Genomic DNA, 27,767 nt, shown 5'->3' with positions numbered 1-27,767 from the left:
CAATTAAAATTAAGGGAAAAGCAGCAAAAACTAAACACTACTTAAGAAAAGGGACAAAATGAAAATACCACAGCAATGCTCCAGGACCACAGTTGGAGAGCCCTGCTCTAGGCTAAATATAAAATAGCAGTTCAAAAGATTGTAGTTATTACTTTGTTGTATATATACAGGTAGAATATTTGGAATATCACATTTGTAATGCAGCATCAAAATTAAGCAATCATTTAAAAGAAATTCTTTCCATATGCTCAAAAATTCAACCAATTTTTAAGATTTTGTTTTACAAATGCTTGATGGCATGTCGATCTGCAATGGATATATAATATATATTTGTTTTTGTTAAAATTCTTTTGCACTGTAATCCTTCATGTCAAAAAAACTATCCTCTGTATACGATCCAAAATGTATACCCGAAAAAAAAAAAAAAAACTTGTTTAATTGCTAAGAAGCATATTTTTATTTGTATATGCTATAACATATAAGAGGAGGCGAATTAGTACTGATTGTGATTTATTATAGTTTTATATTTGCATTTACTTTATTAATAGTAATAAATCAGACTGCAGGTCAGGCCTGAAACTAAATAAAAATTACTTCCACGTTATCATCACTGTCAAGAGCTTTCAATAAACTCCAGGCAGAGAAAATGTATAAATCAAGTGTCAGAGGTTTATAGAAACTTTACAAAAGGGAAGTCACATATAGTGGAAATGGATACATAAAAGGTCAATAGAGATTTAGAGTTTAGATTGTTCACCATTCAGTATTTGGGGAAATAACTAAAGACAAAGTCACAAGCCAAATTAAATTTTAAACCAGAACTATGTTTTTTTTTCTTAAAGTTTACTTTGCAATAAAGTTCAGACATTACTAAATGTATGGTTATCTTATTGACATGGCTACGATCTCTGATCATATCTTATGTGTTACATAAAAATCTAATTTGTGTATTTTTGTTTTACTGTCAATTTATTATTTTTCGTATTATGCACTTTCTGCTACGTTTGCATTTATGTACTGTGTTTTTAAATGCAAGTTCATTCCCTGCACTTTGTGGGTGGAGCTCTAGGAGGCGGGGCTCCCTCTGCCTTTATGTGGAGGCCAAAGCAAGACAGTCAGCCAGTAATGGGTAATTTGACATTAAAACAGTTATTAAAGTATGGAAAGGTCTATAACTTGATTCATTGATCCAGAAGAAAGCATTTAATTGGAAAATACAGGTATTTCTAGTCATAGTTTTGTTTTCCCCTTTCCACAGCACACTTCAGTCCAGTTGGTGGCAGTAATGCACCTTAAGTTGGTTTGCCAACCACCATTAAACAAAAGAAGAAGAAGAGCCAACCAGTGAATCACTGAGAGTTGTTTGTTGAAAAATCTGTAAGTATTTTCTTTTGACATTTTCGGATTCTGGATAGCTGCTTGGAGTTTTTTATATTGGGACTTGCTTACCTTGGATAGGCTTTGCTGACAAATTCTTTTTGTGTCTTTTTTCTCTTCCGAGTATTTTTCTGCAGTAAATGTTTTCCTTTATAAAGATTCTTTGTGGGACTTGTCTGTACTAGTCAGAGTTTGCATGTTCTTTTTCTCTCTCTAGTAAGGCACTTTTGTATTCTGTGGAAGTTTTACAGAATTTTTGAACTTTCAATGCCAGCTGCCTGTTTTGGGAAGTTCTAGGCCACAAGCCAGCAGGTAATTGTCAGGGCCAAGCTGGTCTGAAGTGGGCCTCTTCTGGGCTGACCAGGGAAGGTTCCTGACCTGCTTTATGTTTTTCTTTTGAGGCCTAATACCCCTTTTTTGCCATGTTTATATTTCCAAATTACAACAATATGGGCAAATGGTACAATCTATGAAACCTAAAAATAAAAAGGGTGCCACCAAAGAGAAAAGAAAAATTACAAAATGACACAGATGATGATGGCACCGTCATAATAGTATAATAACAACTGAATGATAAAATAAAAATGAATTGTGATTACTTTGCATTGCCATGACATATTGATATTTTCTCAGATTAATTTCTTATACATTCATCAGTTTGCATCAATTATGTTAAATAAGCTAAGTATTGAATTCAGATACAGAAATATTGATAAAAGTGAAGGAACATTTTTTTAGGTACTTTACCCTTTATGTTTTGCTTGATGATTATACTTCATGCAAAATGTTATTGATTAAGGAAGGGATGAAAAAAAAGAGTCTGTACCTGCATGGCATTGTAAACACTACAAGAAAATGTTATGAGCAATTTAATCTATGCAAAATTCTTGTAGAACTGGTAAAAACAGACCCACAATATGAGAAGTGTGCTTCTGCATTTCTTTCTGATGACATCAGTTTGTGCAAAATTCTCTTTCACATAAAATAAAATTCTGCTTTCAACACTCCTGCCAGCTAGAAAAAGTATTCAGAACATATGATATCAACATTTCTGCAGCCGTGCTAACTAAAGTTAGTAGCTTGCAGCTCTTAAACAAAGAAATACAGCTTTTTCACAGAAGGTTTCCATTCTTAAAAGAGAAGAAAAACTTCAGTGCACCATGTACATGATGTTAGAAGCAATCAGTGTTGTTATGCAAGTACCAAAATGCATACATAACGCTAAAATACAAAAACAAAGGGAAAAATGGCAAAAAACATTTCAGTACTACCCCAATAACATCAATATCAATAACATTTTTATTAAAGAACATATAGCTGAATACTTAAGTGTTACTCTGAAGGTAGTAAGTTATACAGTATGAATTAATTTCCAAATAAAGAATACAGTACATATAACACAGTCACAGGATACATTCCATGGTTAGATGCTGTTGTTTTCAACTGACTTTGACAATGCCTAGTCTACAGCTATGATGTAATCCTCAGCAGTGCAAGTCATTACAAAAAATGAAATAAAATGGGAAGAGATTTCTGATCGCACCTCATATCAATATTTTAAAGATGGAGTGGAATATAATACCAGCAGCTTTCCAACAAAAAATAATAGGATGTTGTCCATAATCTATTGATGTAACCATTAGGATGAAAGGGCAAACAACCTTAAGCTTCCAAAATGTACAGTAGGTATGTGTATTGGTCACCTTTGTTCTATTAGTAAAAAAATACAATAAAACAAAGAAAAAACAGTGGGTACATCTAATATCAACAAAACACAGTGTAATTTATTAAAATGTAGAATATACTGCATTTAACAGTTCTGGTGTTAAATGATAGCAGCCATCTACAGTAATAAGGGTATCTTAGCCTTCACGGCATGTGCCCCTTTGAAGGAAAAGAAATGTTTATAAACCAGTTGATTAGGGCTTTAATGCTGCTATAACATCTGTCCTAAACACAGTTTATTTCATCTCATTATTCATTTGTTTGACTTTATGCAATGATGTAACACTTTGCCAAGAAAAAGCTTTATGAGAGTTATTTTGTAAAACAAACGACTGTAAAAGCTGACAAATACAAAACAATTTTCTCACACTGTTACAGTTGTTTTATTGCTGAAGTGGCCTTTTTCAAAGGGACAAGAAATCACAGAATACAAGACCTATAAAGAGTCTGACGGGTGAAAATGGCACTATGGAAGAATTCACCTTAACTAAAGCCCAACTTCCTTTATATCTGAATAGAGCTCTCACCCCAAACAAAGATTTGGCACTGATGCTTAGTACTCTTTTTCTCTTCCAGCATACATATACTGTGAATTATTTAATTCCATTGATCCTAACTTCAAAGTTTGTCCCAGTATAATATCTCCCTATGTGAATTTAGCCTTCAAAAATAATAAACTACTTGTAGATATTATAATAGTTTTTTTTTAGCAAAAACACATAAAACTAAAGAATTTAAAAACTTTAAAGAGATCCATTTTTATATTCTCTCTTGAAAACAGGTGGTTTAATTTAACACATGACTCAAAAGAAAAATACATTTGGCATCAATACCTGACATGTCAATCTGAAAAAGTTACTTGAAAAAATAGTTTAAATGCCTTTAACACATTTCAAGGTGCAATAGGGATTGGCAACATAGAAACAGATTGCTGTATTGCAAGCTGCCACAGCGGGTCAAGACATCTTTGGGGCAATAGCAGGAAGTCCTTAAAAATATATAAAGAAATGAAGAAATAAAATGAAGAGTACTTACTATTTCCACAGACAAAAATGGCATATCTGTTCATTTTTCAATGATTAAATTATGGCAAAGTCAAATTTTCATATTTTTTTTAATTGCGTTACCTTTGTTCAAAATATACTGTTTAAATTTAGATGATCTTGATAAGTCCAAATATCTTAAAAAAAGCAATTCATAGGGTGTACTTACTTTATCATAAGCCTATTTATAAACAGTAACAGATGAAGGACTAAACACTGATAAAATCTGCTCCTTTTGCCAAAATACAAATAGCCAAAAAAAGTGAGCTGCTTTCTTATATATTTATACTGTACAAGCAGTAACCATACATATTAACAAAGATGCAATTTAAACAAGATACTTCTAAATATGAGTAAAATTAACCTAATGCTGTCTGTCAGGAAGCGAACAGTCATTTCAGAATGGTATTTTCTCAGCGACTACAAAAGACTAGCAGGTATAAAATTAGAATGGAGTAAAAATAGTTGCTTAAGCAGCTTTGTGCAACTTCAATTGATAAATCTGCTTCACATCTCTGAGAAAATATGACTGGAAAAAACAGAGATTACCTTAATGATCAATGCATTTTCAACTGTTTATCTTACTTTTCACATTTTTGGTATAAGTTAAAAAAGAAAAAAATAATGTTTAAATCAATACCCAAAATACGTGTTAGCTGCAGTCAAACAAAAGTCTTGCCAAGAAAATCACTGTTTCATAGAGAGCACTTCATATAAAAATTGCTAAATATTGCAAATATGTAAGAAGTAATAAAGATACAGAATAAATGCCCTTATCCCTTTTCAAAGACTCACATTTACAAGTGGAATATGGATAAGTTACAAGGAATCATTGTTATCGGGAGTACAGGTAAATCTTTTTGCTATTTTCTAAAAAGATTTCAATATCCAGAAATATTTAATTCATCCAGTTTCATTGCAAGCTACCACAGCATGTCAACATATCTTTGCAATAGCAGGAAGCAGAGGGCACTCACACACTCACACACATATAATGAGTCACAAGACATTTCCAGAGATTTTCAATTGTAGCCTTTGTTTACAAAATAGCGAGTCAAAGACAGTTGTCAACAATTTCCAATAAAGCCATTTGGGTAATGCAGAAATTCCCTGTGATTCACTCCAACTAGTCCACAACTCGCTTTAAGAAAATAGCACAGGTTAAAATTTGTCTTTAGTCATCAGGGTGGGATCTGTGTGCATGAGAGCTGACAACAAATGAATGCTCCAACCGAAGTACAATACATAGGATGCAACAACAAAGAATATGGAACACGGGGGCTTTGGACTTCACAAGCAGAAGAGACGTTCATCTGTCTCTTGTCTCGTATTTTACATGCTAAAACAGAATTGAAAAATGGGAAGTGGTCTCCTCTAGACTTTCTCATGTACTCGGATATAGGGATGGATATCAGAGGAGTAAACTGTAAGACAATGATTATATTTTTATATTATTATGTACATTAAAGAACCATCAACAACAAATAAAATCTCTCTATTATATAAAAAAATCCAGGAACGAGATTTTTTCAGAGAGATGAAAGGAGATTTAACCACACCTAGGGCCGGAAATAAAAGACAACCAGTTGATGACAAAGTAGAACGTTGTAAAGCGTTTCCAAAACATTGGCGCGATATACATGCAGAGCAGGTTAGAGATAATGAAAGTACTAAAATTTTAAAGTCTGAAAAAAAATGATAGTAAAGATCACATTAGCGAAAATAAACAGAAATTATTACTTGGTGAAATAATGGAACAGCGAAAAGAGATTGAATATATGGACATAGGTGATATGACAGAAGTATGTAGATATTGTTTGGCTTTAAACTTTAAGTCAAGAGACTTGTAGATCGTCTAATTCATGTTGCCATCAGGGAAAAGTAGTGTTTCTTCCCAATGAAGAGGCGTATCCGCGAGAATTAAAAGATTTATGGTTTGGTGAAAGTGAACTCCACATATGTGAGTGGCAGAGACGCAAAGTGGCTGGCGCGTAGCGCAGGCGGGGATGTTGGCAAGCGAAGCCCTCTAGTTAATAATATATTGAACATTTATTATAAAAGTAAAGTTGAATAAAAATACCGTATGCTCCAGGGGAGCAAGGATGGGAGACCCAATAGCTCCCCCTGGATACTAGATGGCAGCCTCCCAGGGTGGCAGCGGTGCTTCGGACTCCCGCAGGGCTTCATGGGGGTTGGAGTTTGGTGCAACCCTGTTGGGTTCCGCAGGTGCCACCAGGGGGTGCTGCACTGGGAGCTGCTGGGCCCTTCTGGGCAGTTATTTCGCCACAACCAGAAGTACAGCCGGGTGTCGCCAATCAAGCACCTGGAGCTCTTCTGGGTGCCTGATAAAAGCAAAGCAGCCAGCGACCAACACTCAGGAGCCAGAATCGTGAGGAGGAGGAGGACACGAGGTTGCCTGGGAGGAGTGGAGGAAGAAGAACAGTGTGCTTTATTTGGGTTGGTGTATTAGTTGCTGTGCTTGGGACTGTGTACTGCTTGTGGGACACAGGGAAGACATGCGCCTATAGGCGAAGAAAAATAAACAGTTTATCTATTTTAACTGTGCCTCCGTGTCCATCTGTGTTGGGTCAGGCACCTTTATAGCACCTTTTCACACTGTTAACCCTTTGTACAGCACAGGCTCTATCAGGCAGGAAAAGAGGCAGGAATGACTGTCCTGAAAGGTGAACATGCAATCACTAAAAGTGACATGTCCATTAATTTTCAGTCATTTAAATTGACATTGTCAGGCAATAAAATCAGCAGCTTTGGTCCGCAAATCTGACATGCTTCACAACCAGAAGTCCTGTTATGTGACATCAGCTTTAGAATCAAACAATGTACCTGCATGTCTCCTAAATATTTGATGAAAGTCAGAATATCCATAGAAATGCTCATGAAACACAACAGTACTGTATGCAAACAATAATTAGATAGTAAACAATTCTTTAACTTCTGTCTTAATGTATTATCATGTGACACCCCATATAGTGGGAAAGGTGGCGCCACAAACCCAATTCATATAAATACTTCCAGCAAAACAATAGTATTACTAGGAGATATTTATATCTACTGTATATATACAAAAAGAAAATATATAGCAAAAATAACAAACAAGCCACTATGCTCAATGTACTTTTTAAACAGAGCTACACCAAACAATCACTCACAACCACAACTCAGTCAAAAGACGACCCCTAAAGACAGGAAATGTCTTTTATACTTGACGCTGTTTTGCTGACCAATCATTAAGCATTGTGTCACCCTCTAACCAATTACAGGTGACGTGAGCACATTCTTACATCACGTCGCATCTACCCCTGCAAGGCCGCTATTAAAATCCCGGCTGCCTTGCAGCTGCACACATGCGCAGAAATGAAGCTTGAGCACTTTAACTTTGTATCTAAGGTAAGTTTACGCCTCTCCTTCTAACGCTGCTATAAAATTAACCTCCAGGATTCCTTTTACTTTCTGCGGAAAACTAAACACTTCACATATTTTATTATTATGTCACCCTATCAATAAAAATGTTAACATCTTGATTCTAATTATATTAATGCATACATTTTTTTCAATGGGCATTAGTACAGTACTGTTTGCCAAAATAGAAACATTTAATGCTGCTTTGCTGTGATGCTTCAAAACAATTGATTGAATACATAATAAAGATTACCACTTTGTCAGTTTAGAGACAGTAGTCAGAAATTGGAAATGGTACTGCAGGTCCTTAATACTGTGACTGTCAAACAGGTAAAAACTAAAACGGCTAAGGCAGGTAACAAAGAATTGCTACAGTGTACCATTAAATTACATGAAAGGTGGGTCTTAATGTGTTACATGACAACCTAAGAACTCTGACAAACAAAAAAAGACCATTTAGTCCATGAAGCTCTTTTTTTTAGCAAATAGCTAAGATTTCCCAATATCTCATCTAGCTCTCTCTTAAAGTCTATCAACTACTCTACAGTGCATCACTCAGTAGTTTGTTCAGTGCCTTAGTCATAACTGAGTTTGTGTTTCTTTGACACTGAGCAGGTTGGCAGATAGACGGACTGACTGACTGACTGACTGACTGACTGACTGACTGGACTGATTAATCCCAAGGGGAAATTAACATAATCCAGCAGCAGTATACTGATACAAAGAAACAATATTAAATTAAATAGTAATAAAAATGAAAAAATAAAAATAAAATTAATGTTAGCATTTACTCCCCCGGGTGGAATTGAAGAGTCGCATAGTGTGGGGGAGGAACGATCTCCTCAGTCTGTCACTGGAGCAGGACAGTGACAAAAGTCTATCACTGAAGCTACTCCTCTGCCTGGAGAGGACACTGTTCAGTGGATGCAGTGGATTATTCATGATTGACAGGAGTTTGCTTAGTGCCCGTCGCTCTGCCACAGATGTTAAACTGTCCAACTAAACTCCTACAATTGGGCCTGCCATCTTAACAAGTTTATCCAGGCGTGAGGCATCTTTCATCTTTATGCTGCCACCCCAGCACACCACCGCGTAGAAGAGGGCACTCGCCACAACCGTCTGGTAGAACATCTGCAGCATCTTACTGCAGATGTTGAAGGATGCCAACCTTCTCAGAAAGTAAAGTCTGCTCTGACCTTGCTTACATAGAGCATCAGTATTGGCAGTGCAGTCCAATTTGTCATCCACCTGCACTCCCAGATATTTATAGGTCTGCACCCTCTGCACACAGTCACCTCTGATGATCACAGGGTCCATGAGGGGCCTGGGCCTCCTAAAATCCACCACCAGCTCCTTGGTTTTGCTGGTGTTAAGGTGTAAGTGGTTTGAGTCACACCATTTAACAAAGTCTTTGATTAGCTTCCTGTACTCCTCCTACTGCCCACTCCTGATGCAGCCCACAATAGCAGTGTCATCAGCGAACATTTGCACGTGGCAGGACTCCGAGTCATATTGGAAGTCTGATGTATATAGATTGAACAGGACCGGAGAAAGTACAGTCCCCTGCGGCGCCCCTGTATTGCTGAACATGAAAGACGCACATATTGAGGTCTGTCTGTAAGATAGTCCACAATCCATGCCACCAGGTGTGAGTCTACTCCCATCTCACTCAGCTTATCTCTAAGGAGCAGAGGTTGGATGGTGTTGAAGGCGCTAGAGAAGTCCAAAAACATAATTCTTACAGCACCACTGCCTCTATCCAGGTGGGAGAGGGATCGATGAAGCATATAGATGATGGCATCCTCCGCCCCCACCTTCTCCTGGTATGCGAACTGCAGAGGGTCGAGGGCGTGGCGGACCTGTGGCCTCAGGTGGTGAAGCAGCAGCCGCTTGACTTGAACTGTGTTGTATTTTCTCAGTGGATTGTGGGAAATGTGTGTGTGCAATATCATCTCTCTCTACCTACTGTTAGAATCATCTAAATTTGAAAATATAGTGTAACCTACTCTTGACACAATGGAAGGAAGCAGAAGGGGCAATGAAACTGCATCTACGTTGTTAGCCATGAAAAGGAAATCCTGTTTAAACTCTTCTCTATGTGCTTTGCTCTGTGCACCTGCCACTATGAATAGCATATTTACTAGTAATCTGATGATGTATCATTCACTCAAAATATGGTTCCAACATAGGAAACACTTTAAGGTCAAGATGTTACTGTCAATTTCTGTGACTGCAGCTATATTATCTACCAACAAAGATAAGGTAAACAGCATTTCAAATCTACCCATTTATTTCAAAGAATGTACAATCTAAATCAACATTGGAAATTTGACCATTTCATTAAAATTTCATATAATGAGTTAAACTTAGTGACCAGAAATATATAATCCTTATCATGTTGTGCAAAGCATGGTGTAAAATTGCAAACGCATGTCTTGACCAGAATTATCTGATTTGGGCAGGGGATGTACATCAAGGATGATTTAAAACCTTAAGGTACGGGACTTGGTACTGATTGATTGTATGTTGATTGATTTATGTTTTATTGCCTGTAATATAATTTTATAAAATCAATAAAAATCATAAAAAATCTAAATTGATTCATTTCTTTGAAAAGTATTTAATGCACAAATACAGTAGACAGCTACTGAAAATTAACATGGAAATAACATAAGGTTGTATTTTCAAGAAAATGTGTTTACATTAATAAAACAATGTACACTAGAATTTATATTGCAATATATGTCTTAAATGGTGGTGCAGATTAAAAAAAAATTAGACTTGAAAGATTATAAAAGTTTGCAGTCTACTCTTAACTAAGCAAACTTGGCTTTGACTTGTAAATCAAAAGTAACTACTTGTACTATAAATTAATGACTGCCCCATAGCAAGCCTAACATACTTCTTTTCTAAATTAAATATCTTTGTCATATAGAATTAAACAAAATGCAATTTTGAATTAACTAAATTAATAGCACTGATGTGAAATTCAGAGCATTTGCCCAACTTCTACCTTTTGCTTCTGGTATCTCATCACCATGGGTCACCACAAGACTTGAAAAAGGGAGGTCAGCAAAAGGAAAGAATTGCAACTGTAGGGATGTACTTGGTATGTAAAACTGAAAAAGTACACAATTCTGACACAGCACACAATTACTGCAATGGAATCAATCCCTCTAGCCTGAATCAACAGCTTGACTAGTCTTTAGTGCAGTCTGTATATTACCCATGCTTCGACTGTTTCCTTAAATAATGTAGGATTTACCAGCTGTATTAAAAAAAAATGTGTGTGTACTCCATTGCAGAAGCATAATAGTGTCTTCTATAGATAGCATTCTCACAAAGTACATTAGAAGGCAATCCACAATGCAAAACAAAAATTATAGTATTAAATGCATAAAACAATAGCTATAAATTGCAAATTTAATGAAAAACAAATCAGCAAGATATTTTTAAGAAGATAATACAAAGAACAAATGTCCTCATTTCAACACTTCAATATATCATGCAACTGAACTGATATTTTATCATTTAGTGTGTTCTGACACCCTACTATATTTTGGCTGCAACATGTTACATAATTTGTATTAATGGAAAGAGAAACTACAAGCACTTGATGATTAACCTTATGTCTTCCATCATCCCTACATGATAGAGTAACTTGAATATCCACTCAATCAGCAATGCAGGTAAAACTACTTCTAGATTTTAAGTGTAGGAAAAACTATAAGGCACACATTACATTTGGATTCTCTTTCCTTAGTTTAACATTTGGAAAAACAACAAAGCAAAAAAAAAAAAAACTTAATAAAAAAAGTCAACCACGCAGTGCATATGGCACATACGCTTTCTACCACAAGGAGTTTAACAAAATTAAGGAATGCAAATGACAAAGTGACTAAGCACAATACTTGATACCCAGGGACCTTAGTTTAACACTTTTACATTGGTGAAAAATATACACCAGATATTTTTGCTTACATTTTGACTTGAGTTTATAGTCAATTACTCTGCCCTCACCAAACATTTGTTCCACTAGGGAAACAAGAACTGGAAAGTCACACTCAACAGCCTTTGTATGGTGGACAGTCAGAAATTAACATCACAGACATCCCTACTCTATGTGTGCTGCACATCTTCCACTCACAACTGGTGATGACTACAGTAGTATTTTTTTCTGATTGTAAATTAAAACACAACACAAAGTAGCTGTAAAACCAAGATCTCTCATTATATAGTTTTTCAATTTGGTAATATTTCAATGTAAAACAAAACACACACACAAAAAAGAATGCTACAAAATTATGGTCTCTCACAGTAGTTCTCTGATCTAAAAAAAATCCACAGGACAAAGAAAATTAATTGGTGCATAAACAAAAGTATACCAACCTTAAACAAGGAATCTCAATTGTTCATAGGGCTTTCATTGGTAATAAAACACTAATCAGTAATACAATTTGTCTGTTATTTCTAAGTCTAAGTTATTTCTTCACAAACATGATATATATGCATTATGAAACTATTCTAAAGATCACTGCTTTCTATAAATTAAAAAATATATCTTGCTCACAATTGAGGATATGAGGTATGGAGGAAAAGCTCATAAACTTACCAAATGCACCTATGTTTCAAGTCAAGACAGCTGACTAGCATTTTTTCTATGTTTCTGAAACAGGTTTGTGGTAAAACTTGGATCTGGAAATACTTGTTTTATGGCATATTCCAGGGCGGCACGGTGGGATTTGGAGGAAACTATGACTCGAGGGAGGATGGAAGGTTGTTGTGCCGAGTTATCACACACAGCTGGACTCCTTTTAAAATGGCTGAATCTCATAATATTGGTGTTGTTTTCTTTGTTCAGCAATGACAACTATTTTACAATATGTGTGTAATCACAAGATGCAAATCAATGCCTGACAACCTTCTACCTTAAGTGTCAAACTTATTCTTTAATACAGTATAAAGAATCTAAATGCTACACATCCTCTCTCTGACACACTAACACTGAGGACTTTCAGCCAGTGAAGTATTCAGCAGTAGTGTGTCAAGAAACACTATGGAGGCTCCTTTATATTAACTCAAATATGCCTGCATAATGCCACACTGTAACTGGGACTGACAAGTCAGAAGTTTTTTTTTTTTTATCCTATTTTTCTATTTTCTTCCTTTTTAGCATGTGTTCAGACTATTGTGTATGTGTATGTGTGTGTATATATATATATATATATATATATATATATATATATATATATATATATATATTTCAATATATCATTTGTTTATCTATTTATTTATTTATTGAGCTTCTGTAAAATACCAAATTTCCTCCTAGGGACAAATATGTATTGTAATAGAAGAAACAGACTTGGAAGAAAGCAGAGAAAGCCTTAAGAAATCTTTTTTTTTTAAATATCATCTAGATTTTCTTATAAAGCACCACATATAAATGCTACCTAGAGCAGCAGTCTGGTATTGCCAAAGAATGTACAAAAACTGGAGACAAACTTTCCAAGCATAAGAAAGTATTTTTTAAATACACTGGCAACAGTACAAAAGCTCCTTTTGCATTTCCTGAGTGCAGAATTTATCTAACAAATGGTCCCTTGCTAACAATTATAAAAACCTCAGATAAACTATTATTGCATTTACAGAGTGTAAACATTTTTGATATCTGAAATAAATGCCAGAAGTAGCTATCAGAATGTAAGCTAAAAACATTCTACCGTATGTGCAACATATGGTCTAGAAATAAAATGATCACATTGTTGAAAGAAGTAGTGAAAAAATGCTTCGTTCATTAACAGAACACTGTTATGACTGTCATCATTTCAGCAAGAGTAAAAAGTGAAGCGATGGCGTGTTCAATTCTGCTGTTTAAACTTGTAACACTGCTTATCATTTGCATAGCTATCAGAGGGACTTTTGGTAACATTCTTTGAAAGAGGCATGTTTTCTAATCGTAGGAAAAAATGTTGTAGTATTATAGAAAAGGAAAAAATAAAAATTAAAAATAACTAAATGGATCTTCTTGGATATGAAACAGGGCCACAGATACTCATAATAATTGTATCTGCTGTGGGCTCAAATTATTGTTTTAAGCAGGCAGCCAAAACATATTTAAAGCTACAACAAATTTCAAGAGGATCAAATTGTTCCATCTGCCTTTGTTTCAGTTACTTAAGCAATCATGGGTTTTAAGAAGAACTAAAGAAGACCCTTTCCTGTTAATATTTTTAAAAGATGTTTTGTTGATTCATCAGCAGTCTTAAAACTTACAAACATTCTAAGCAATCAGTCCGTTTATAGTGCTAACTATAATAGCGAGGATAATGTAAATAGTAAGGTAGGAAAATTTAATATAAAGGTAAGAGCTGCTGTTGACATAGTTGCACCTGAAAAGACAGTTAAAAAATCTTCTAGCATTGTTATACCATGGAAGACCCAAAGAGTGTCTGATTTAAAGAGAACATGCTGGAGAGAGCTGAGCGTAAATAGAGAAAAACTAAACTAACTATCCACCATGAAATAGTGAAGGTTAAAATAACAGAATACAATAACACAGTCCGTCTTGAGAGGCGCTGCTATTTCTCTAAGATTATAAATAACAATGCTAGTAATCCCAGAATCTTATTCTCTACGATTGATCGTCTGTTAAACCCAGGTAACACAAAGGAATACCTCCAAAATACCTGCAGTGAAACCTGTGAGGGTACTGCTGTATTCTTCAATCAAAACATTAATGATACTAGAAATAATATAGTATATCTCCCCAACACTAAGGATCCTCCTGAGCGCCAGTACTCCACTATAAACAAATTAAATTCTTTCACCAGGATAGATTTACATAAAATAATTTCTCAACTGAGACCCTCCACCTGCGTCCTTGACCCAATACCAACAAGTTTTTCAAAGAAGTATCAGGCGTGCTAATTGATAATATTCTTGACATTGTAAACTCGTCATTAGATACGGGGGTCTTCCCAGACTGTCTTAAGACTGCTGTAGTTAAACCCCTACTCAAGAAAAATAATCTTGAACCCTCTGCTTTTGAAAATTTTAGACCCATTTCTAACCTGCCTTTCTTAAGTAAAATTTTAGAGAAGGCAGTCATTATGCAGTTAAATGACCACCTCAATAAACATACTATTCTTGATAAATTTCAGTCAGGTTTTAGAGCAAATCACAGCACAGAAACTGCACTCGTTAAAGTAGTAAATGACTTTCGGGTAAATGCAGACAGAGGCCATTTATCTGTTCTCATCCTCTTAGATCTGAGTGCCGCATTTGACGCCATTGATCACAACATTCTTAGAAATCGCCTTAGTTAATGGGTGGGCCTCTCTGGCAGTCTTAAATTGGTTTGAATCCTACCTGGCTGGTAGAAAACTCTTTATTAGTTGTAGTAATTACAACTCAAAGACAAATGATATCCTACATGGTGTTCCACAAGGCTCTATCCTGGATTCGCTGCTCTTCTCAATCTATATGCTTCCGTTAGGTAAGATTATCTCGAGGCACAACATGAGCTACCACAGCTATGCTGATGACACACAACTGTATTTATCAATAGCACCTGATGACCCAGACGCTGTTAATTCAATAACATAATGTCTTACTTGTGTTTAATTGGATGAATAGTAATTTTCTCAAGCTAAATAATGAGAAAACAGAAATTTTAGTGATTGGCAATAATGGAGAAAATGAGATTATTAGAAATAAACGCAATGCATTAGGATTAAAAATCAAGACGGATGTAAAGAATTTAGGGGTAACTGTTGACTGTAACCTAAATTTTAAATTGCATATTCATCAGACCACTAGGACAGAATTTTTTCACTTAAGAAACATAGCAAAAGTTAGACCTCTTATATCATTGAAAAATGCTGGGAAATTAGTTCACGCTTTTGTTTTCAGTTGTCTAGATCAGGCTTAATTCTTTCTTTGCTAAATTACATCATGATATAAGTTTATGTATGTAAATGGTACATTTTCTATTTTTATTAGTCCCGGTAAGTCTTTTGCAAGGAGCGCTGTACAATAATAAACTGAAATTATACAACTTCATACAGTAAACATCAACCTAAGCCTTTTTACAAGTATAGTGATTTAATTATTTTATTTAGTAAATGTGAGGCTAAGGCAAGGATGTCAAACACAGATCTTTGATGGTCTCAATGGCTGCAGGTTTTCATTCCAAGCACATTCATTCGTAATGGGTTACTGCTGCTAATTTAACATGATACATATGCCTTAATTATCATTGACTTGCTTTTATTGCCCTTAACTGAGAGCCAAACAATAAAGAGATATAAAGCAAGCCAAAAGATAGCTAACTAACTCAGGGGCCTCATGCAGTCATTGGGGGCCACAATTCTCTCTCCAAACAATTTCCAATTGAGCTATTAATGAAATACGTTATTTAATGATATGGCTTCTTACAGAGACAATGAGAAGTGAAGCAAAAGGACACATTTTACTGGCTAACTGTAAGCAGACTTACAATATGCAAGATTTTAAGGTAGCTCAGGCTCCTTCTTGAGGAAAGGGTAACATTGTATGAAATAACATGGTTGCAAATTAAATCTAAGTTAGCCTGGTCATCTTTTGGCTTGCTTTGCATCTTGCTATTGTTTGTCTGGAAATGGAACAATTAACACAGAACTCAAATAAAATCAAGGCAATACAGTATGTTCCATTATCATTAGTAATTGGGTAATAATGGAGAAAGTGGCTGGAATGAACACCTGCAGCCACTACAGCCAGGCAGGAAAGGAGTTTGATATTGCTGGTCTAAGGCTTTTTATTACTACAGTTATATCACAAACAATTACATTATTTTAATTGAGTATACACTATATCACATATTTTATTGATGTTATTTTATTTAGTAAACATGTCTTAGCCTATTTTCAAGTAGTTATATCACAAATGACTACTTTTTTTTAATAATGAGGGATGGTACAGTAACACAGTGCTGCTGCATCACAGCAAGGTGTCTGGGGCTCACATCACACGTCTTCCAACGTTCAACCAATGCCCGTGTGGCACTCAAGGTATTCTGGTTTTCACCCACAATCCAAAGACATGCAAGTTAGATGGATTGACAATACTAAATTGGCTTATGTGTGTTTGTGTGTTCACCCTATGGGCTGGTTGCTGGATTGGCAACAGCTTCACACAAGACCGCTCAGCATAAAATCAGGTTCAGAAGAGGAGTGGAAGGATGAATTTTTACAATTATGTATCTGTAATATCAAGGATGATTATATACATGTCATTTTATTTAGTAAATTTCAGTCTAAGCCTTTTTACAAGAAGTTATATCACAAACGGTTACTTTATTTTATTTTTATAATTACAGTATGCATTATATCACTGATGACTGTGTTTTGAATTTTTTTATTTTATAAGTAAGAGTATATCACAAATGGTTACATTTATATCATTTTATTTATTAAACCAGTCTAAGTTGTTTTACAAGTATTTACATCATTTTATTTCATGAATTATAAAAGTAAAATAATATGATATAAAGTATGTGTTATATCAAGGATGATTATATATATATATATGTCATTTTATTTAGCAAACTTCAGACTGAGCCTTTTTATAAGTTATATCAGAAACGGTTACTTTATTTTTATAATTACAGTACGCACTATATCACTGATGACTGTGTTTTGTATTATTTTGTTTTATAATTAAGAATATATCACAAATTGTTACATTTATATCACTTTATTTATTAAACCAGTCTAAGTCTTTTTACAAGTAGTTACATCATTTTATACCATTATATCATATTATTTTTATAAATAAAGTATGTTATATCACTGATTATTACGTTTATATTATTTTATAGAGCACATCACAGATTATGCGGTGGGCTGGCGCCCTGCCCAGGGTTTGTTTCCTGCCTTGCACTTCTTCACACTGGCTTTTAATTCTTAACCTGTCTCATTTCCACTTGCTTCTTGCTATATCTTTATTTTATTGGGTCCCCTGACCTGTTTTTAGTATCTCTGTTTTAATTTCTCTCTTAACGTTTTGTTTTTAATATTTTGCTTTCAGTCTTGCTTGTTTTAACTGTACAGCGCTTCGGTCAGTTGTAATGCTGTGTTTTTAAGCGCTCAACAAATAAAAATGGTATGGTATGGTATGGTGTTGGCTGGGATTGGCTCCAGCAGATCCCCTTGACCCTGTAGTTAGGATATAGCAGGTTGGATAAGGGATGGATGGATATCACAGATTACATTTATATCATTTTATTTAGCAAACTTCAGTCTAAGTCTTATTACAAGCAGTTATATTACAAATGGCTATATTATTTTATTTTAATAATTGAAGTATGTGTTATATCACTGATGATTGTTTATATTATTTTATAGAGTATATCACAAATTACAATTACAGTATATCATTTTATTTAGCAAAAAACAAACCAAGTCTTTTTACAAGTAGTTATATCACAAATGGTTACATTTTTATAATTAGCATATCCATTGTAGCCCTGACGATTACATTTGTTATTTTATAACTAGAAAATCACAGATTACACTTTTCACTTTATTTAGTAAACATCAGTCTAAGCCTTTTCACAAGGTGTTGTATCGCACACGATTACTTTTTTATAATTACAGTATGCATTATATCGCTGATGATTACGTTTATATTATTTTATTTTGTATACATAATCCTAACTACAGTTACATAACAGATATCCACATTTCTGTTATTTTTCAGAATGAGAGTTATTGAAGGTTATAATAATTATAATCTGAAGGGAAACAACGTGTTGAAGCAGCAACCGTATGGGTCAACGCCCACCGTTTTCAACACACCCCTAAGTGCAACGAGTGGGTGAACGTTTCACATTACCGAATGTTACAGATTGGCACGGTTGTGATCAGCTCGCTCCCCAACACGATGTTTAATGGTTGGTGCGCAGCTAGTTCGGGGTATAAAGATGCTGTTAGCGCTAACGGCGCACGTGCTGTCAAACACAACACGTTGCGATGACCGCTGCCAGCTAAGTTTCTTTAAAAGCACCGGCCAATGACGACCGCTAGGATTTAAAAGGTGAACTGAACATTCGCAGGGGGAGGGGCGCCCCGGGTGATGGACCAGTGTCGAGGACATAGACATGGGCTCAATCTAAAAAAAAATGACAACTTTATTAGACTACTTGCCTGCCTCGCCCTCCCTTTTGTTTGTTTTTTTTTTTTGGAAATAAACACTTGTAAAGGCTCGATCCGACAAAATTCATGCACATCTGCAATCTTGCGAAGCATGAGACGAATCTCTCTCTCTTGCATACACACACGCGCGTTCATTTCTAACACTCTCCCACAGCGATCGAGCTAAAAACGCGGCTTTAATTTCCTCCCCGTCGTGGACTTCCTCTTCTCGGCTTAAAGCGCCACAGTGAAGCCTTCCCGGTAACAACAAAAAATACTGTCATTGTCTATCTTGTTTGTTTGTTTGTTTCGCCTGCCTAATTCTGAAACCGTGTCCCTCCCACTTGATAGCATTTAACAATGAGGCCCTACGCCAGCTTCTTGCCAAATGCTGCCCCGGCGAGAGGGTGAGGCGCCCTAAAGTGTCTCGCGAGCCGGGAAACCCGCGCGCGCGTAGCACCTCTTCAATGCGCGTTCTCTGTCCGTGCCGATGCTGCCAGTTGCATAGACTTTTTTTTCCATGCAGACCCCCTTTACTCGTTCTTTTTCCCCCCTTACCTTCGCTTTCTGCAGCGGCGTGAAGCGTAGCTCATGCACAAAGGGGTTCCTGAATGGGGGGGCCAGCTCCTTTTTGCCATCCCCGTCCGCCGCTGAGCCCCGTCTACTGCTCCTCAGCAGCCTCATCCTCCTCGGACCTGATGAGCCAATATAGTTCTACAAAAGCGGTGCTCAATTCCACTCTTTCCTTTTGCTTCCTCAGTTGCTACCGGGATCGTTTCGCCTCCTCAGGTGATATCGTGGTGTACGGATACAATGATACGGGCTGAAACGGCGTATCCTATCACTCGGTGTGTTACGCAATGATGATCCCAGCTAGACGTTTCTGCTTTCTCTCCGACTGACTGGATCATGCAAACAGGATCCTCCAGGCTTGGCTTACCTCGGTGTAGCGGTGCGGCGCATGCGCGGCATCGCTCACAGAGCTGACATCACTCCTTCTGAAGAGGCGATGCTTTCTTAAGTCCCAGGGAAAGACACCAAGACAGACAATCCTCCAAACACCCCTTGCTGATTTCGAGTATTGGGCATTGCTCAGGATTAAATGATATATATTTTTAAATCTGTCTCCATTGTTCAATGTAAAGTGATGTTTTACTTAAAATTTGTTTTTTAACATACTGTCACGTGAAAAAGTAAGTACACCCCATGGAAATGGACTTTTTCAACATATTTGAGCAAGCAAACAGCAGATCTACATGCAAACAGTGCCTAGATAAAAGTAATATGCCTAAAAAAAATTGCCTTTTCAATTATCTATTCAACAAAAATATCAGTGGATGATTAGATTAAATTTAACTTTATTGTAATTGAACACAGCATGAGTACAGTACCATGACACCAAAGTGCAGTATTGCATCAACCCAGAAGTGCAAACAGAAGTTAATTGCAAGTAACAACATAAAAAGAAATAAATATAGCAGTGAGGGATTGCACAGACAAGAGCAAGTCAAGATAATATACAGAATAAATAGTGAACATTAAAATTCAATATGGAAAGTGTACACAGTATGGACAGAACAGAATAAGTAAAGTAAAATATGAAAACGGATTAAATAGAAACTGTAATGTGAAGACAGTTGTATAGGCAAAAGTACAGCAGAGCCCTGCTAGTTCTGCAAAATAAGTAGTTTGACTATACTTCAAATATGATCCTGTACTGCCTCCCAGAAAGTCGAAGGTTAAACAGACTATGGCTGGGGTGAGAGGCGTCCCTGATGATGCAACATACCCTCCATAGGCACCGTTTGTGTTGGAGGTCCTCAATGGCCAATAACAAGGCATAAATTATGTGCTGGGCCTCCAGTATGAGAATGTGTAGTTACCATACTATACTGTAATACAGTAGGTCAAAATGCGCTTGATGGTGCACTGGTAGAAATACCCTAGAATCCGACGTAACACTTGGACTTTCCTCAGCCTCCTCAGAAAGTTCTGTGCCTTCTTGACCAGGGCAGAAGTGATGAGGGATCATGAAAGATCCTCAGAAATGTGAAAACCCAGGAACTCAAAGATGGAGACACGATCAACCTCAGTCCCATCGATGAAAATGGGGCCTTGATCTTCAGAATATTCAAGGACAGGTTATTGCTGGAAGACCCTGTTGTCAGGTGTTGGACCTCTGCTCTGCAGGCTGACTCATCATTGTTATTGATGATACCTACTGTCATGGTGTCATCTGGTAACTTAATGATTGTGTTAGATCCATGTATGGGGTACACAGTCATAAGTGAATTGGAAGTATAGTAGGGGGCTCAGCACGCAGTCTTTTGGGGCTCCAGAGTTCAGGGTCAGAGAAGAGGAAGTGTAATTGTCTTACCTACCAGACTGTGGTCTGTTGGTCAAGAAGTCCTGAATCCAATTACAGAGAGAGGAGCTAAAGCCAAGCTCACTTAGCTTTGTGAACAGCTTGGAAGGGATGATATAATTAAATGCTGAAATAAAGTCTGTGAACTGCATCCACACATAGGCCCCACTGTTATTCACCTGGGTCAGAGCTCTGTAAAGTGCTGTAGAAACTGCATCTTTGAATGTTTGGATTTTATACAAACTAATGGGAAAACAGTTAGCAGTTTTCTTCTGATGTTGCTAAACTTCAAATGGCAGCCTTTCATGGGTCCTAGTGCAAAGCCATATTTCAGTTTACGTAGTTTCAATGAAGTTGCATGCAGCATTTAGCCGCTAATGCTTTACTGGAAATGGGCCATCTGTGATCACAAATTAAAATTGCAACAACATCTACTTAAGTACCCATTTACCCACCATCAATGGATGTATTTAAGTATGCTGAAAGCAATGTAAAATGAGATAGCACAAACAAATGACCAGACTTGAATTTTTAAAGCAGTTCACAGCAACATTTTGTGTGATGTTGTATTTGATTTATCTATCCACTTTCTTTGCCACTTGTCCTGATGGTAAGGAACTCAGAAGATATAATTATATTTCATTTCAATCTTAGCAAATTCATCTCTTCTCATAGTGTCTGCATTTCTTCTGTGAGACTGGATCCATCCAGTGGGTCTGCAAGAGATGTTTTCAAATGCAGCAGAATATCTGGTGTTCAACTAGCCAAGGTGGGTACAATTCATTCCTCTCTTCAGATCACTATATTGTATCCTTGTAGCAGCACATATTAAGTTAAAATCCGTGATGGTTACCTACATTTCCCCTTGGGATTAATGAAGTATCTATCTATCTATCTATCTATCTATCTATCTATCTATCTATCTATCTATCTATCTATCTATCTATCTACAGAGTAAATAACAGGCTGGTACCTATGTATATATACTTGTGAGATCCAGTGCTCCTATCCAGGTCTGATTATGGATGGAGTCTGGTGATGCTACCCCTGCATGGCTTCAGTTCTCATTACAGGCTCTTTTCCTGTGTATAAATAAGTATAGCATGATGTACCTTAAAATTAACCTAGCATTATCTGTACTTCACACATCATGCCTTACAACCTAATATCCTATTAGCCTCCTCGATGGCGTTTGTATGTTCTTTTGATGTAGATGTGAATCCGCTCTGACTTCTAAATCATTCTCACAAGGTGAACTTTCAAGTTTCAAACCTCCCATTGTGTACTCATTTGTAACATGTTTACTTATTCCCCACATGTAATATTTTGCATTTACATGCATTAAATTCCATCTGCCACAAATCTGACTAACCCTGTACCATTCTGCATCCTTTAATAATGACTCAACTGATTCTATACCATCTTCCCTTCCTCTTAGTTTAGTACCAGTCCTTCTTCTTAATTTGCTAATGTTTTAGCTGAGGAGACTGCAGGATGACCAGATCCAGGTCTTCAGAATTCACAAAGACATTGGTAAAGTAGATCTAGCAGAATTATCTTAACTAAATGATGAATCATGTACTTGAGGACACCAGTGGAAATTAAGGGGAAGTAGAGTCAGGTCTGAATTCCCAAAGCACTTCTTCATAAAAAGAGTTTTTGAAATTTAGTACAAAAACCAAGAACTGTAGTTGAAGTAGAAATCTCAACAACCTGTGAAAAGTATCCGGATGAGATATTGGGACTAATTAGCTATTAGCTGAATAAACAAACTTGATGTACTGAATTATCTCGTCTCATCTGTCAAATTTTTGTTCTTAAGTACATGCAAAAATCAGATACAGCACTGCAAAACACATAATGGGAAATAATCATTTAGAAAAAAGGCTTAAAGAAGTGTTTAAAAATTGCCAAAGATACCATAACCATGACAGGTACCACATGAAATACTGATGATTTTAGTATTCTCTTTTCCCATCAATTGATTTCTTACCTTGATTCATGTGGTGACTCCAAATTCAATTAGCTCCAGAAGAAAGCAGGTATGTACCTCATTCTGTATTCCCTCTCAGGGTAATCCACATAGCTATTTCTTGGGTCCTCTCTGAAAGTTAAAAGCAAAGTGTAGAAGAGCATCTCCAAGCACAGTGATGTTCCTCTGACAACAATTGCAAATATAATTAAGAAGTTTAAGGTCCATGGGACTGTAGTCAGCTTCCCTGGATATGTCCGCAAGAGGAAAATCGATCCCAGAATGGGCAGAAGGACATTGAGAATGGCAGACAACAAGTTAAGGACAACTTCCAAAGAGATACAAGCTGAACTCCAAGGTCTAGATCCTTCAGTGTCTGATCGCACCATCCTTCGCTTTTTGAGTGACAGTGGGCTTAACAGAAGACTATTCAGAGGACTTCACATAAAAGAAGCTAGACTGTAATTTGCTAAAATGCATATTGGCAAGAATGTTCTTTTGAAGAGATGGGAGAAAACCGGAGCTTTTTGGCAAGTCATATCAGCTCTATGTCCACAGACATAAAAAAAATTAATAAAGCTTTCAAAGAAAAGAACACCATTCCTACTGTGAAACATGGAGGAGGCTTAGTTTTGTTCTAAGGCAGCTTTACTGTACCTAGCATAGGGTACCTTTGTTCTGTCCAGGGAACCATGAATTCTCAAGACTATCAAAACATTCTGGAGCAAAACGTAAACGGCCAGTGTCAGAAAGTTCTGTCTCAGTCGCAGGTCAAAGATCCTCCAACAGGATAATGTCCCAAAACACACAGCTAAAAGTGATAGCTAAGAACAAAACATTGGACTATTCTATAGTGGTCTTCTGTAAGCCTTGATTTGAATCCTATTTAACACCTATGGACAGAACTGAAACATGCAATCTGGACAAGACCCCCCTTCAGACCCGACACTGCTGGTGCACTTTGCTCAGGACAAGTGGGCCATACTGTGGGCAGGTGCAGAAGTCCCACAAATTCTATCCATGGCATTTTCATTTGTGTTATTATTGGAAATATTCTTTTGAATCTAAACTCTAAACCCAAGTCTGATTTTTGTTAATTATGAAATAAACAATGATGGGTCCCAACTACTTTTGTCATTTTCAGGTTATTTCAGAGACAATTGTGGGTTCTTTTTTTGTGGAGGGGCACCAACTAATTTGTCCATGCCTGTACATATAGCCAAAAAAGTACTTACACACATGAAATAATTCAATCCTTGAGCTGGATAAGCAAATTAGAAAATGGAATGGATGCTGTTAATCAGTTATGTTACTGTTTCATATCCGTAATTCTGTTTGAGCACTTTATAAGAAAATAAAGTACAGTAGTTGGAACTGAATATATGATTCATCTGCCTTCTGCTACCCAACATTCTTAAATTAAATCTTATCATTTCCTGTATTATTACATTGGAATTTCGCTAACATCCAAAGCAGTGACATTTCGTTTATGAAAATTCATTTTACAGAAAATTGTATCTAGACTCACTTACAAATTACAAGTAATGGCTGCAGCTGTTTCTGTATTTCTGCAAATGACAGCAATGGAGGTTAAGTGACTCACTCGGGTTCACTCAGTGAGTCAGTGGTGGGGATTGAATCAGTGATGCTGTAATTGTGATTTAACTTGTTAGCCATGGAGCCACACAACATGCCTGAGGATATTCATGCATATAGTGGAGATATTTTATACTGTGTTCTCAGCACGTTTACACGCATTGAAGGACAATAAACTCATTTAAACCCAAAATCCCTCTTATTAAACAAACACTCTAACGCTTCTGGCAGTAGTATGATTTGAACCAGCAACTTTCCAGATACCGGCGCAGAGCCTTAGCCTCAGAGCCACCACTATGCCCAGATAAACACAGTCAGAACAAACAGAGTGTGGTGGCACTGTTAAGTTTAACTCTGGCAGGGCAAATTCTGAACAGATGCAGCAAAATCTATATGAGATAAACTTTTAAGTGTAGGAAAAGTTGAAAACTATTGGAACAGGCTTTAAAACATTTTGCATATGATGCAGGACAGGTTCATCCCAAACTCTAGAATTAGTAAGACATAAAAAACTCTGCAGTGGATAAATAAGGAGATACAAAAGAAGCTGCAAGGAAACAGACAAATATGGCATATAAGACTAATAACTCTAATACTAACCGTAGGGTGTATGACAGAAGGAGAACAACCATTAAGAAGGATATTCGGGAAACCAAAAGACAGTTAGAGATGATTGTTTAATTATATTGGTAGTAAAAGAATAGTCAAGAAGAAGGTGAAGTAGTGAGGGGGAATTAAAATATACAGATTGTGAAATGGCAAAAGCTCTAAACGTTAAAACTGTGGTCATGAGCAACTAGTTTGCTTTAGTTCTCCTTGAGATGTTTCTAGAACTTGAATAGAATTCATATGTGGCAGACTGAATTGATTGATCATCATTTAGAAAGACACACGTGTGTACTTGTGTATATAAGGTCCCATAATTCACACTTCCTGTCAGAAATGAAACCAAGCCATGAAATCCAGGGAGCTCTCTATAGACCTCCATAATAAAAGAGTACAGTGGACAAGGGCGTAAAACCATTTCTAAAGCTTTAAGTGTTCCCGGGGCCACATTGACCTAAATAACTGTAAAATGGAAATGGTTTGGAACCACCAGGGCCCATCCTAGAGCTGGATGTCCAGCCAAACTGAGGAACCAGACAAGAAGGACCTTGGTTAGGGAAGTAACCAAGAACCCACTAGTCACTCTAACAGAGCTTTAGAGGTTCTCTTTTGAGATTGAAGAACCTGTTGGAAGAATAACCATCTCAGCAGCATTCTATCAATCGTAGAAGAGCGGCTAGACTGAAGACACTCTTGAGTAAAAGGCATATGGCGAAATTTAAAGGATGCTGAAAGCATGAGGAAAAAGATTGTCTGGTCTGATGAGACAAAATCTGAACTCTTTTGGGTAGAACTCCAAGCACTAACTTTGGCAAAGATCAGGGTCTGCTTGTGGTGATGTGTGTTAGTGGTCCAAGACAGTGTGCTAGTTTTTAAATAACAACAGTGCAGCACAGGCTCCATGTACGTGTATAGTCGCAGAGCACGGGGTGTTTAGTGGGGAGATAGGGCTGAACGTGTTTGCATGTGAATGCAGCTTTCAACATCTTACAGTACACTGGATCCCAGTTAAGCTTAGGGCTGATTTCAAAATCCTCCTTTCAACTTGTAAAGTGTTAAATTGGCTGAGGCACTGTTTATTTATCTGAACATCATTACTTACAAACCTGTGCACACTTTCAGATATCAAGATGCTGGCCAACTTAAGATTCCAAAGATTAATAAAAGAACTGTGTGAGGTCAAGCTTTTAGTAATAGGGCCCCAAAGCTTTGGGATGATCAACCAGCTTTATAAGAGATGTCCCTTTAGTCTCAGCTTTAAAATCAGGCTAAAGTCTCACAACTTTACTCTAGCATGCCCCGACAAGAGCTGCTAATTAGCTGCTCATACTGAATTCCTGTTTATTAATCAATTGTACAGAAATATAAATAATGCAATATTTTGAACCCTTACTGACCCTCCTTTATTCTGTTTCTTTTCTTGGTATCTGGATGTTCCACTTGGTGCCACTGCATTAGAATCATCGAATGGAAAGATTCTCTCATCAGATTGGATGGCCAGCACAGACTGCACTATAGAAAACCCAGGAGCAGGAAGGCAGCCAGTTGGCCGAGGTCTGCAGTACTCTGACTTTGTTTTCAACTTTCTTTTTTACATTTTTAATATCTTCCATTGTCAACTGGCCATAGTTCATTAATAATTAATGGAGAGTGTCACAAAGTCGATGAAGAGCCATAAAAAGGTTTGGGGCAGCCACCCATATATTATTTCCTGGCAGCAAAATTGAATACATTTTTGTACTGATGTATACAGATCAGAGCCCAGAACAGAACTGAAGAGATGAGGCAAAGATGGCAGGCTTAAAGGCCTGGACTGAGAGTGATGTAGTCAGGACAGGAAGTGACGTCATCACGAGCGCCGGGACCGCAAGTGACATCATCACGGCTGTGGGGACCCTGTGGGAAGTCCTGTGAATGGTCTGCAGAGGATTGAGAGAAAGAATCAGTGCACCTCACCACCCTTGGTCAGGCATGGAATTCTCACTATTCAGACCCTTTAGCTGCATCCCAATGCGCACGTATGTGACAAGAGATATTGTTGGTTTCCATTTATGTTTAACCAGTTTCTACCATGTTCTTCATGTGTTTGAACAAATCTGCATTTATATGTGTACCACTTCTGCTATACTTGGATTTTAACGAAACTGTTCTCAGTGCTCTGAGCCTGTACTCAGTGAAGAGCGGCATACAAAAAAAAGAGTTGTATTGTATCTTTAACTATAATGTACTTCATAATAATTTTAAATACATATCTGCATTAGTATTTCAAAGACCAAAAATGACTGAAATCCAGGAACAGCTCAAGGCGGTGAGAGGGGTAATAGTGCATGGGTGGCATTTGAAGCCACCCTCTATCAAAAACAGATAATAAAATATGAAACAAAAAAAACAACAGTATTTAAAAATACAAATGAGATTGTTTCATTGCATCACCCACCCACAGGAGACAGAGAATTCTACTGTGAAGATGGCAGGTGCAATTTAAC

The 27,767-nt window shown here is 36.8% G+C and overlaps 1 protein-coding gene and 1 long non-coding RNA gene across 2 annotated transcripts in view; one reads left to right on the top strand and one right to left on the bottom strand.

Moving 5' to 3' along the window:
* LOC120516105 (lysophosphatidylcholine acyltransferase 1) overlaps positions 1–19,742 on the bottom strand; it is a 167,036-nt gene extending 147,294 nt beyond the window's left edge. The window contains exon 1 of the mRNA XM_039737568.1: positions 19,301–19,742. Within this exon, the coding sequence (XP_039593502.1) occupies positions 19,301–19,426 (126 nt within the window). The 5' untranslated portion in view covers positions 19,427–19,742. The remainder of the gene's footprint in view (positions 1–19,300) is intronic.
* LOC120516106 lies at positions 1,090–26,779 on the top strand. The gene is made up of 4 exons (XR_005630779.1): positions 1,090–1,129; positions 1,259–1,377; positions 21,783–21,876; positions 26,740–26,779. It is a non-coding gene; the product is annotated as an uncharacterized LOC120516106 (long non-coding RNA).
* Positions 26,780–27,767: the final 988 nt, after the last annotated feature.

The sequence above is a fragment of the Polypterus senegalus genome, chromosome 15 (assembly GCF_016835505.1).
Source record: "Polypterus senegalus isolate Bchr_013 chromosome 15, ASM1683550v1, whole genome shotgun sequence".
Lineage (NCBI taxonomy): Eukaryota > Metazoa > Chordata > Cladistia > Polypteriformes > Polypteridae > Polypterus > Polypterus senegalus.
The sequence above is the reverse complement of the archived record's forward strand: the minus strand, read 5'-3'. Positions and strand labels throughout refer to the sequence as shown.